This window comes from Ranitomeya variabilis, chromosome 6 (genome assembly GCF_051348905.1).
Source record: "Ranitomeya variabilis isolate aRanVar5 chromosome 6, aRanVar5.hap1, whole genome shotgun sequence".
Classification (NCBI taxonomy): domain Eukaryota; kingdom Metazoa; phylum Chordata; class Amphibia; order Anura; family Dendrobatidae; genus Ranitomeya; species Ranitomeya variabilis.
In genome coordinates this window covers 456387427-456401208 of record NC_135237.1, presented here as the reverse complement: position 1 = coordinate 456401208, position 13782 = coordinate 456387427, and the positions used below count along the sequence as shown (strand labels likewise).

At 44.5% G+C, this 13782-nt stretch overlaps 1 protein-coding gene across 3 annotated transcripts in view; it reads right to left on the bottom strand.

The window, feature by feature from the left end:
* Nucleotides 1-8978: 8978 nt before the first annotated feature.
* LYN (LYN proto-oncogene, Src family tyrosine kinase) overlaps nucleotides 8979-13782 on the bottom strand; it is a 96847-nt gene continuing 92043 nt past the window's right edge. For all 3 annotated transcript variants that reach the window (XM_077270512.1, XM_077270514.1, XM_077270513.1), the window contains exon 13: nucleotides 8979-12918. In XM_077270512.1, the coding sequence (XP_077126627.1) occupies nucleotides 12716-12918 (203 nt within the window). In that variant the 3' untranslated portion in view covers nucleotides 8979-12715. The remainder of the gene's footprint in view (nucleotides 12919-13782) is intronic.

The following is a 13782-nucleotide window of genomic DNA, read 5'->3' as shown; positions in this document are numbered from 1 at the left end:
AGGAAGTTGGAAGAGGAAGAAGAGGAATTGGAGAAGGAAGAGGAAAAAGAGGATTTGTAAAAGAAAAAAGAGGGAGAGGAGGAAGAAGAAAATAGGAGGAAGAGGAATAAGAATAGGAAGAAAAGGAAGAGGAAGAAGAGGAGGGGGAGGAAGAGAAGGAACAGAAGGGGAAGAATAGGAAGTAAAGGAGGAAGAGGAAGAAGAGGAGAAAGAAGAAGAGAAGGAAGAAGAGGAGAAAGAGGAAGAGAAAGGAAGAGGAGGAATAGGAAGATGAAGAAGAGGAAGAAAAGGGAGAGGAGGAAGAAGAAAATAGGAGAAAGAGGATGAGGAGGAAGAGGAGGGGAGGAAGAGAAGGAAGAGGAGGGGAAGAAAAGGAAGTAGAGGAGGCAGAGGAAGAAGAGGAGAAAGAAGAAGAGAAGGAAGAGGAGGAGAGGAAGAGGAGGAGGAAGAGGAGGAGAAAGAGGAGGAAGAGAAAAGAAGGAAGAGGAGGGGGAGGAAGAGGAATAGGAAGAGGAAGAAGAGGGGGAAGAGGAAGATGAGGAGAAAGAGGAGGGAAGGAGTAGGAAGAAGAGGAAGAGGACAAGGAAGAAGAGGAAGAGGAGGGGGAGGAATAGGAAGAAAATGAGGAAGAGGAAGAAGAGGGGGAAGAGGAAGAGGAGGAAAATAAGGAATAGGAAGAGGAGGAAGAGGAAAAGGAAGAGGAGGAAGAGGAAGAAGAGGAGGGAAGGAGTAGGAAGAGGAAGAAGAGGAGTAGGAAGAGGAGGAATAAGAAGAGGAGGAAGAAAAGGAAAATGAGGAAAAGGAAGAAGAAAAGAGGAGGAGGAGTATCAGTTGTCCTCTTGGTGAGTCTTGGCTGTTAGCAGTCTGGCACACATGGCATTCTCAAAATTTTGGGTGACAGTCATTACTGGTTGGTGACACTTCTAGACCCACGGAAATCTTTCTATCTCTTATTGCCGAGACAGACAGGTCTAGTAAAATGGGGCAGTACCAGAAGGCCCTAGTTGTGGAATTATTCCCATCTGAAAATGCTGGTGGCAGAGGTCACAGTTTGCTGGATAACAAAGGAGTACAGGCGAGAGAGACATAACTCCAATCCAGCAGAGGCAGGGGAACACTGTCAAAGTTCTGGGAGAGTTTTCTCAGACCCTCCCATAGCATAGGCCCTGAGGTGCGGGGTACCCTCACAAGGAGTGCAAAGTTTGGGAAGATGCTGAGGGAGTACCTTACTGACCATACCAACGTCCTCTGTGATTCCTCTGTGCCTTATAATTATTGGGTATCCAAGCTGGATACGTGGCATGGTCTGGCTCTCTAATCCTTGGAGTTCCTGGCCTGCCCTGCCGCTAGCGTTTTGTCAGAGTGAGTTTTTAGTGCCGCTGGTGGAATTATAACTGATAAGCGCATCCGCCTGTCAACTGAAATTGCTGACAGGCTGACTCTTATAAAAATGAACAAGGGCTGGATTGGGCCAGACTTCTCAACACCACTGAATGATAGCAGCGTAACATAAACTCAAATCCAGTGTCTTTTTTGAGAGGTCTATTCCCATGCACCTCTTCATACACACACACATGGGTATATGCTTCCTGATTTTGGCTATTTGCTGTTGTCCTCCTCCTTCTAATCCTCCACCACCATATCACCAGGGTGACCGTGGTCCGTGTTACAACACACACATAATTTTTTAAAGGGTGTTTATGATGCCCGGAAATAAAAATTGGTATACAGTATGTTCATGTATACCCCCCAGGAGTAAATGTTTGTCACCCCTTACGCTTAGTGCTTGGGCATTACAAGTCTAGGAGACCCGCTCCTTTCTAATGGGAACATTTTTTCATCAGGCTCTCCTCTACGTCTCTTTAAATGGGACATTGGATTGCTTCCAAATTTTTGGCAGGCCTTGCATTCACTGGATAGGCAAACAGTATGGGAGACCCACTTCCTAATAATGGGAACATTTTTTCATGAGGTCCTCCTGTACATCTCTTCAAAGGGTTATTGGGGTGCGTCCAAATTTTGGGCACTCCTGCCACTCACTGCATACGCAATAACTGTATAGGAGACCCACTGTTTAATTACGGGAACAACAAAGCATAGCTGGCTGATGGCTCTCTAAGACTAGTAAAGACCGCCCGATGGCCCTATCAAAATAGGCTTTGTGACTTTCAGAGTCCCTCCTTCATAAATTAAACAGGGTGTGTCTGATGGTGTGTCACACACAAAATGGCCAGATAAGGTTGTAAAATGTTAAAATGACATTTCCCAGCATTTGTCTTGGTTGAAAGCAATGCTAAAGTTCAAAAACGCTACGTGTGAACATAGCCCAAGGGGGGAGGAGCATTTTTGTTTTTGTTTTTTATTTTGCCATATATACAAGTCATTACCCTGGAAAGGATGTTCCTTAACATATTTCCCAGGAAAATCCATTTTGGTTTAGTTTTTGTATGTTTTATTGTGAGTCTGTAAAAGTGGCGTAAGACTCTGACAACATTGTTCACAGCAGTGACCTGGGAGTCATAAATGCTTCCAGGGGTCTTCCCCATGCTGTTGCCATGTCATTTGAGCACTGTTCCCATCGATTTCCGCAATTTCTAGTCTCTCTGCAGACTGCCGGAAAAATGCTCGGTTTTCCCATAGACTTACATTGGGCTCGTTTCTCGGGTCAAGCACCCGAGCATTACAATTTGCTCGACCTGAGCAATGAGCACCCGAGCATTTTAGTGCTCGCCCATCACTAGTCATCTGGCTTCCACCTCACCACCTTGGGGCTCAGACTGTTTGGCTGATTTGAAAGTCATGCAGCAGTCTCTTCTGCCTTTGAGTTTGCTGGCTAGGTTTCTGTGGCCCAGCCACCTGGCCCTGCCCCAGGAAAGGAAGAGACTGAGTGCACTGATGCCCAACCACTTGTTAGGTTTGAAGAGCAGTATGTGTGAGGGCTAGTGAACATGGTCAGTGGACCACCGCAGCACATCTGATGATGACAAAACACAGTTGCCAACTGCACTGTCTTTCTGTAGTGTGCAGACCGGAAAGGATGGTAGCAATGAGGAGTCGGTTGAAGATGATGAGGTGGATGATGGTCCAAGACCCCACTTGGAGTGAAGCCCATCCTAGTGATCGACGCAGTTCAGAGGAGGAAGAGGAGGTGGGCATGCTGCCCCAGCAGCACAGAAAAATGGGAAACAGGGTACAAAAGCACAGCAGGTAGCCCCAAGTTAGTACATCGGCTGCTATTGCCCACCATGCCAAGGAAATGAGAACACCAAAGTCAGCTCAAAGGAGATCGCTGGCGTTGCATTTTTCAGGCAATGTGCTAACGACAATCGACTGGTGGTTTGTACGCTGTGCCATTGGAGTCGGAAGTGAAGCATCAATGTTCTGAACCTGAGCACCATCTGCATGATGAGGCATCTGAATTCAAAGCATGAGGTGCAGTGGAGTACACACCTTAAAAAGCATAATAGATCTGAGCCTCCTCCTGCTCCATTTTTGGTGTGGTCTCGGCTTCTTCCTCCTGCTCACGATCAACAGGGCCACCTACCTCCCCGCAAAGAGAGGATGTGACAGCACCACCACCAAGAGTCTCACCAAGCATCTCCATACAGCCCCATGGAAGTGTTCAGCTCTTCATCCCTCAAACCCCCACGAGAAAGAGGAAATACACCCTACCGACCCATAATGTCATGGTCCTAAATGACAGCACTTCAAAATTGCTGTCCTTTGAAAAACTGGTGGAAACAGACAGCTTTAAAAAACTGATGACGGTGACTGTCCTGCGGCACGTTGTTCCCAGACGCCATTTTTTCAGGCGGGCCTGGCCATCCCTGCACACACATGTTGCGGACCAAATCAGGTGAACACTGCTCAACATCATCAGTGACAAAGTCCACATAATGACCAATATGTGGAGCAGTGAGCACAGCCACATCTCCCTAAATGCCCACTGGGTACATGTAGTAGCAGCTGGGAAAGAGACAAAGGTGTTCTAGCACATGTCCTACCACCACCAAGGACTGCGTTTCTCTGTCCAGGTTTCCTCCTCTAACTCTGCTTCCTCCATCACCACCTCATCTGGTCACAGTGAGAACTGCACAACCAACTTCAGTACAGCCAGGGGGGAAACAACAGCAGACTATTCTGAAACTAAATTTTCTTGGGGAACAAATCCCACAATGCACAGGAGCTGTGGACTGGGATCAAACAGTAGACAGATGAGTGGTTGGTGCCAGTGAACCTCAAGCCCACCCTGGTGGTGTGCGACAACCCGTGAAATCTCATAGGAGCTCTGGGTCTAGTCAGTTCGACGCACATCCCGTGCCTGGCGTATGTGTGAATTTGGTGCTGCAGAGCTTTCTGAAAAACTACCCACATATGTCAGAACTGCTGCAAAAAGTGCGGGCAGTGTGTGTGCGCTTTTGGCATTTTCACCCTTCTGTTGATTGCCTGTCTTTGCTGCAACACCCCTTTTGTCTTCCCGCTTACGGTCTCATATGCGACATACCAACAAGGTAGAACTCCACTTTACATGTGCTGGATAGACTGTGAAAGTAGCAGCAGGCAATAGTGGAGTTTCAGCTGCAGCACGCACGGTTGAGTCGCTCTGCGGAACACCAGTTCACCACCAATGAGTGGGCTTCACATGCGGGATGTGTGTGCCATGTTGCGCTGCTTTGAACACTCCACCAATCTAGCCAACGCTGATGACATCATCATCAGCATTACTATACCACTTATATGCCTGACGGGAAAAACAATTCAGGAGATGATGGATGATGTGGTGGCACAGGCGGAAGAAGAGCAAGGCCGAGTAGCACCATCATCGGGCCTGTCATCCACACATGGCTCAAAGGGTGGGTTGCTGTACCAACAGCAGCCGGCTACACAACTGTCCAGCCCGGGGACAGTTTTGGAGGATGAGGAACTGTTTTCAAAGCAGCCTGGAACACACAAGGTAATATATGCTGCTGTGCCTGCACAATGACTGCCGAGTTGCCTGCATTGTTACCAGTGCTGATTACTACAAGGACAACTTACCATCATTATGTCCGTCACTGGAGCAGAATTGCATAATGCGTGAATACAAATGCATGCAATGTTAGCATAGCCAAAGTGTGGCAAAACTTTCTTGGTGCACCACAACCTCAGGCACCACCATCTGATACGGTCTGTATTAGCAGGATGCAGTGTTACAACAACATGGTAGAAGAGTACGTGTCCACACGTCTCCACATACTAACTGATTTAATATCTGGGTCTCCAAATTGGACATATGGCCTTTATGCCTTGAGAGTGCTGGCCTGACCTGTGGTAAGTGTACTGTCGGAAAGTGTGTTTAGCAGTGTAGGGGGTGTGATCACAGCCAGGAGCATCTGCCTGTCCACAGCCAATATGCGGAAGCTAACATTCATTAAAATGAACCAGGCGTACATCCCAAACGACTTTCCCATACCTTTGGCTGACTAGACAACTATACCAGTCGCACCCAACCAGTGTTCAACTCTTTTTGCCATTTGGTTAATTTGGGTGCCTCCCCAAATTAAAAAAACAAACAAAAAAACAGTGTTGGCTTCCTCCTCCTCTTACACCTACACCGCCATGTCCTTCTCCACCTCCTCCTCCTGTTGGACTGCTGCCCTCTGGTTCTATATTGTTATTTTTTGTTATGTTAATTCTGGGCTGTTTTAAGTCAGTTTCATGAAGAAAAAAAAATTGATGGATAACTTCTCCCTCGCCTCTTCCACCTACACCCCCACATCCTCCTGGTTGTAGATTATTTTTTGTTTTGCTAATTCCAGATTTACGTCACTTCAACAAAATAAGAAAAACACAAAAAAGGGAAAAAACTCCACAAAAACAGTGTTAGATTACTCCTTCTTTGCGTCTTCCACCTACACCGCCATGTCCACCTCCTCTACTTGGACCTCCGCCTCTTGATTCTAGATTTTTGGGGGATAATGGTATACTCGTTGTAAGTCAGTTTCCTAAAAAAAAAAATCCATAAAAACAACAAAAAAAAATTCATCCACTTCTGCCTCTTACACCTACACCACCACGCCCATCTTCATCTGTTCCTCCTACTCCTTCACTTGAATATCTGCCTCCTGGGTCAAGGTTATTAATATTTTTAAATTTCTGATCTGCCTAGCGCACGGATGGGACATAGCTGGAGTGAGGGACAATATTAGGTTTTGTGTGTGCAGTTTTCCAAAAAGTCTCTTTGTGTGTACTCTCTACACGTGTCTGTAATGGTACTGTGCGTAAAAAATTTTTTTTCTAATCTGCAACCGTGTCTGTGATAGTATTGAGCTTAAAAACAAATTTTTCTAATCTGAAACCCTATATGTGGGAGTCATTCGTAAAAACATACTTTTCTAATCTGCCCCCATGTGTGTTATAGTACTCTGCGTAAAACACATTTTCTACTGGTATGCACTAGTTATGAGCGAGTGTACTCGTTGCTCGGGTGACCTCCGAGTATTTATGACTGCTCAGAGATTTAGTTTTCTTCCCGGCAGCTGAATGATTTACAGCTAGTAGCCAGGCTAAGTACATGTGGGGGTTGCCTGGTTGGTAGGGAATCCCCACATGTAATCAAGCAGGCTAGTAGCTGTAAATCATTCAGCTGCCATGATGAAAACTAAATCTCCGAGCAAATACTTGGAGGTCACCCGAGCGTGCTCAGGAAAACCCGAGCAACGACTACACTCGCTCATTACTAGTATGCACCCATGTTTGTGATATTACTGTGCTTGAAAACACATTCTTCTACTTTTATGCACCCATGTCTGTGATAGTACTATGCGTAAAAGCACAGTTTTCTAATCTGTACCCATGACTGTGGGAGTACTAAAAAACACTTTAAAAAAAATGAGCATCAAATAGGGGTCAAGGATATGGCCGTGGTGCTGCTGGTGTATCATGCCGATAATACTGCCTGGTGGAGCGTGTCCATAATACAGGCTGGTGCAGTGTGTCTGTAATAGCCCTCTTTCACAGTCCATAACTTGATAGCTTCTTTCCATACATTCATTGACAGATTCATGTTTTTACGGTGATATCTAGTCAAAAAATATTAAAAACATGCAAAATTAACTAATTTAATAACCATTCACAGTTTCACTACTCTGAGGAGCACAGCTCTTGTATGCAGACCACACCCAGAGTGGTACTGGCTCAACAGTAAGGGCTTGTTTCCACTTGCGAGAAACATGTCCGTGTCTCGCATGTGGAAACCAAGCTGTGGCACCGGCACTCCAGAGCGGAGCGTGCGGCCGCATAGGAACACATGGAGCTGCACGCTCCGCTCCAAAGTGCCGGCGCCACAGCTTGGTTTCCACATGCGAGACACGGACATGTTTCTCGTAAGTGGAAACAAGCCCTAAGTCTAAGGCCGGGGATCACACTACAGTAAGATACTGCGAGTCTCGCAGGATAAAAACAAGCTCTGGCACCGGCACTCCAGAGCAGAGCGTGCAGCCGCACAGCAATACATGGAGCTGCACGCTCCGCTCCCAAGTGCCGGTGCCAGAGCTTGTTTTTAACCTGCGAGACTCGGCCGTATCTCGCTGTATGTCAGGACTCTGAACATTTTTATTACCTTTTGTGCATTACTGCCCTTTTCCAAGATGGTGTCTTTGGTCTCACGTGCACTGTGTCTTCCTGCTATAAAACTCCACCCAAGCCTTCAGTCTGTGCTAGAGTATTCTGCCTTGCATCCAGCTCCTGACTCTGGTACTCCCTGGCTATATACCTGCTCCTGTGAACCTGTGTGGTGATCCTGCTACTCTGCTCTGAGTTCCTGCTGCATACACCAGTTTCCAGTAATCCTCCTTCATCTGCTGCTCGTGTTTACTTCCATCTGCATTTGCTGGACATGTAAGCTGTTGCTGCTCTTCAAAAACCTGAGACTTTTACCCAGGCCTCCCTGGTTGTGCTAAGATATTATTTGAACTGCCTTATAAGCATATCTATCTGTGTTTGGACTAAAACAAGGAATTATTCGTGTCAAGTATCCTCAAGAATAATTGTGCTTCATAGACTTTCTGCGTGATTGCATTTTCCTCTGAAGTTCCCTATAGACTGTTTAAGCTGCGTTTAATATTTACACCAAGTGTTGTGGACTTGAGTTTCTCTCTGCACCTGTTTGAATCACCATGTGATAATATAGACTTTACCACTTATAAAACTGTGTAATGTAGTTGTCTTGTTCCATGCAAAGAGTCTCCTGAGTTATCCCCTATAATTATTACACTGTAGTGTGACTCCGGCCTAAGGGCTCATTCTCACATGCGAGAAACTCAGATGAGTCTCGCACGTCAATACCCGGCACTGCACCCGGCACTCAGGAGCAGAGCGTGCAGCCGCGTAGCAATATATGCAGCCACACGCTCCACTTCTGAGTGCCGGGTGCAGTGCCGGGTATTAACGTGCAAGACTCATCCGAGTTTCTCGCAAGTGAGTATGAGCCCTAAGGCTGCCGTCACACTAGCAGTATTTGGTCAGTATATTACATCAGTATTTGTAAGCCAAAACCAGGAGTGGGTGATAAATGCAGAAGTGGTGCATATGTTTCTATTATACTTTTCCTCTAATTGTTCCACTCCTGGTTTTGGCTTACAAATACTGATGTAAAATACTGACCAAATACTGTACTGCTAGTGTGACGGCAGCCTAAGGGTCTAGTCACAACTCTGAAATGGTGTACAGACATAGATGTACTACTGAGCCTATATATTACTGTGTGTGTACTGCATGCAAGAGCTGTGCACTTTAGAGGATATCTTGTGCAATCCGTTGAGGTCTCAGGACATGGACCCCCAACTATCAGCATTTATTTGCACTGCATTTATATATAAAGAATTAGCATAATAACAGTTACACTTTAACCCCTTAAGGACCAGGGGTATTTCAGTTTTTGAATTTCCATTTTTTGCTCCCCTTCTTCCCAAAGCCATAACTTTATTTTTTGGTCAATATGACCATGTGAGGGCTTATTTTTTGAGGGACAAGTTGTACGTTGTACTTTTGAACAACACCATTGGTTTTAACATATTGTGTACTGGAAAGTGGGAAAAAAATTCCAAGTGCGGTGAAATTGCAAAAAAAAGTGCAATTACAGGTTTTTTTGTTTTTTTTTTTACCAGGTTCACTAAATGCTAAAACTCACCGGCCATTATGATTCTCCAGGTCATTACAAGTTCATCGACACCAAACATGTCTAGGTTCTTTTATATTTAAGTGGTGGAAAAAAAAATATGCAAAATTATGTAAAAAAAAAAGAGGCGCCATTTTCCACAACCTGTTGCTCCTCTATTCTTCGTGATCTGGGGCTGGTTGAGGGCTTATTTTTGTTTTACGCTTTTACTGATATCATTTTGGTGTAGATACAATCTTTTGATCGCCCGTTATTGTATTTTATTGCAATGTAGTGGCAAACAAAAAAAATGAAATTCGAGTTTTTTTTTTTTTTTTCTTTACACCATTTAGAGATCAGGTTAATTCTTTTTTTATACTGATAGATCGGGCGATTCTGAACGTGGCGATACCAAATATGTGTATATATGATATTTTTTTTGTTTTATTTTGAATGGGGCAAAAGGAGGGTGATTTGAACTTTTATATTTTTTATTTACTATTTTTCAAAGTTTTTTTTTTTTTTTACTTTTTGCATGCTTCAATAGTCTTTATGGGAGACTAGAAGCTGCAGTACTTTGATCACCTCTGCTACACACAGGCGATGATCCGATTGCCTGTGTGTAGCAGTAATGCTCACTTGCTATGAGCGCCAATCAAGGGGCAGCGCTCATAGCAATCTGGAAATGACAACCATAAAGGTCTGATGGAACCCTTTGATTGTCATGACAACCCATTGGTGACCTGCGATCGTGGGACGGGGTCATCGATGGGTTGGATTAGCTATGCACTTCCGGTAAGCGCAAGTTAAACGTCAGAGATTGACAGCGGCTTTTAACTAGTTAACAGCTGTGGTTGAATCGCAATTCCACCTGCGGCTGTTGTGGGCACATGTCAGCTGTATAGATCAGCTGTCATGTGCCCGGAAAGGTGTGGGCTCAGCGCCGGAGCCCGGACCAAACAGGGGGAAACAGTGGGAATCCAACATGGGCGTACTATTACGCCAATGTCGGAAAGGAGGTAAAGAGGTGTGCCATATCTACCGATTCCCTTTAAATCGAACCTGTCAGCAGGATTGTGCCGAGTAACCTACAGACACTGTCAAGTTGGCGCGGTTATACTGATTAAAATGATACCTGGGTTGATGAAATCCGTCTTGTGGTTGTTCAATCTCTATTTGTAGTTTTCAGTTAATGAGATTGTCCTGCTCCCGGACGGCCAGTGGGGGATCTTTTTGTGGTGCTTACATACGCTCATGACCGCTCACTGATGCTTCACTGACCCGCCCCCCTATTTTACATAATGCATATAATATTGTTGATAACATTCTTGATAATATTGTTGATTTGTAACATTATTAATACTAACTATAGTATTGTGGCTATTGTGATTTACATCCAGCAAATTGGCACCGGCATCTGCGCAGTAGCATCTATCTCTTACCTTACATTTTGCTGCAGCCAAAATGGCTCTGATGCATGTGCAATAGCATCTACTGGTAAGAGACAGATGCTAAAGGGCAGGCACCGGTGCCATTTTTGCTGTTTGTAAAAAATGTTTTTCTAAGCCTCATAATAGCCACAATATTATAGCTATTATCAACAATATTATATGCATTATGTAAAATAGGGGGCAGATACAAATGAATATATAATCAGAGCACCATATAAAGCCCCGACCCACAGGCTGCTGGGAGGATTCTCTGGTGCTGAGTCATGCAACTTCAAGTATGTGATTTGCAACTTCCAGCCACATTCCGACTAGACTTCTAGACTTGTCTGGCCTGGTTCAATACACTGGCATTGCGTGAGGCCACGCCCTTCAAGTTAGCATTCTTGGAGCCACGGTCCGCACGGAGAATCCTCACAGCCCGCAGTGCACATGGTGTGGGGATTCACAAGTCTGCAGTCACTGAGCCAGGCAACCCCTGTAAACTATTCATCATGAGTCAGATTCACTTTTAAGCACAGTCCAATTAAATAATGGTAAAAGTAGCTTTACTATTTTTTTTTTTTATCAGTAACATTTACACAGACTTTTTTTTAAATTGAACAAGCCTTTTATACAGCATGATGTATATAATCAACATAAAAAGCATTACTTCCATAACAAAGTTAATATTTCACAATACTCAATGAAAAACATTATATACATTACTTTCAAGTGAAGTCTAGAAAAGTCGCTGAGACTGTGATTAATTCAGGTAGCTCACAGCCAAAGCAAAACAGCGAAGTAATGACATGCACCCATAGTGGTCCTCGAGTAAGAAACGAGATCACATACAGTAATCACATACAGTAATCACATACAGTAATCACATACAGTAATCACATACAGTATGCTGCCACCGCTGACGGGTCGCTTACAGTTACACAATGCTGCACAATACGCACTTTAGTAGAGGTGGGCAACAATGGCGGCTGAAGAACATCCCACTTTGGCACAGAGATGTTGTAGGGGTAGTTTGACCTGGACTAGTGGTGGATTACATAAAAGAATGGGACAGTCGCTCTCTTGCAAGTGCGGTTCAAATTTGGTAAAATTTTGATTATTTTCTGCCACTTTCAGGAGCAAACTGAGGCATCTTTAGACCAAGTACTTGTGTGTTTAATACAGGATTTGTGCATCAAATATTGGTTCCAAAGGCAAGAAAAATACAAGGGAAGTGGAACGGCGTTAAAAAAAAGAAATATGGCCTGCGGGCGAGAGGCAGGAACAGATTCTCTGGCCCATATGTTTAAAGACACTTTTCTATTATCTGCATAATAAAAATGAAAATAAAATAAGAAGCTGTTATGTCTCCACTGCACGACCCTTCCTGAACCATTCGAGTTCATTACATGTTGTTCTTCCGATACAATAACCGGGTGATTATAGGTAATAAAAAATGTTTTCTATTACAGTCCCTGAGTGTATAACACTTAGCAAATCTCATATCTTTGAACTAACCTGGAATTTGCCCAGCATGTAAATCTGCAATAGACAAGAGTGTGTCTCGGCTTACTCACAATAGGTCATTAATAGTTTTGCATAGGACTGTAGATAAACCTGCTGCATTGTCCCAGCCAGCCTTATTTTAGCTTTCTTTCTATGTGCATGGTATTTGCAGTAACCTCAGACATAATATATGACACTCGTGTTATCTCTGGGTGAGCCGCACGGACAGTGTGGCCACTTACGAAATATCAGGCAATCGCAATGTTCCGCAAACCTTTACATGTACCTCTATTCAGCTTATATATTAACAGATCGCTGAACAATGAATGACGTGGTCTCCTACACTGCAGTAACCCATCAGACGGCTGTACATGCTGTAATACGCAACAGGTGGAAATTCACAGCTAGGTCTTAGAAAATATTTTAAATACTCAAATAAAGAAAACAGATTAAATTAGTCCATTATGTACACACACATGGATAGAGCCTGACACTAAGGGCCGCATGTAATGTACCCATATATTGTCTGACGCCTGCACATCAGACAGCCATTGTAAAGCACAGTACACTCCTGGACGTGGGGATTCAGGATCTAGAGAATCTTCAGTATTTGCCCACAGTATCGAGAGGGTTTGTCCGTGATCTATGGCTGCTGTTGATACTGCGCTTCTGTTGCGGTGTAGAAGTCATCCAAGACACTTTGCAAGTAATCGAATGTCGGCCTCTCTTCAGCTTTCTCCTTCCAGCATTGTTTCATGACATCATAAAGTTCTTCTGGACAGCTGTCCATGCGTGGCAATCGATAGCCGCGCTGCAGCGCAGACATCACGTCTGTATTGCTCATCCCTAAAGAAATACGAAGAACAAGGTACATGATGATAATTTAGCAAACATATTTGCTGCATAGTTTTCTTAACTGACCCTACATGTAAGTCCTACTTGGTTGCTTCATTAATGGGGTGACTCGTTATTTTGTTGGATGCCTAGATGACTAGCTGATGGCAGCCTAATCTCCAACAATTTCCTCTGGGACAACACAATAGGTTATAGATTGAACTCAGTTAGACGTGTCTTCTTGCAACCTTAAAGAGTTTGTCCACGACTTTTACATTGATGCCCTAGCCTTAGTATAGGACATCAATGTCTGATTGGCTGTAATCGGTGCCACCGGCGGTGGGCGTCAGCCGGCTGTACTCGCTGGCTGTCTACTTATAGTATTCAATTCAATAGGAGGTGGATGTGCAACAAGAAGCCCCGACCACTACAAGTAGACAGCCAGCTCCCCAAGTAAGTACTTCCGGCCGACGGCCACCGCTGCTGGCACCTTCAGCAGCTGATCAGCGGTGGTGCCAAGTGTCAGGCCTCAGCCGATCAGACAAGGATGCCCCATCCTAAGGATAGGGCATCAATGTAATAGTAGTGGACTACCTCTGTAAAGTGAATCTGTAATCCAATTCCTGCCACCTATTCTGAGCACAGCATGATATAGATTGATTCCAGCGATGTGTCACTTACTTGGCTGCTTGATGTAGTTTTGATAAAATCAGTATTATCAGCAGAAGATTATCACCAGAAGACTAGTAAACCTGCTGCCATGTACTCTGTATAACCCTGCCCCCAGCATGGATTGGCATCTTTCTGCCTATGCACAGTGTACAAAGAAAGCTGCTAATCAAGGTTGCAGGCAGAATTATACAGAGCTCAGCATTC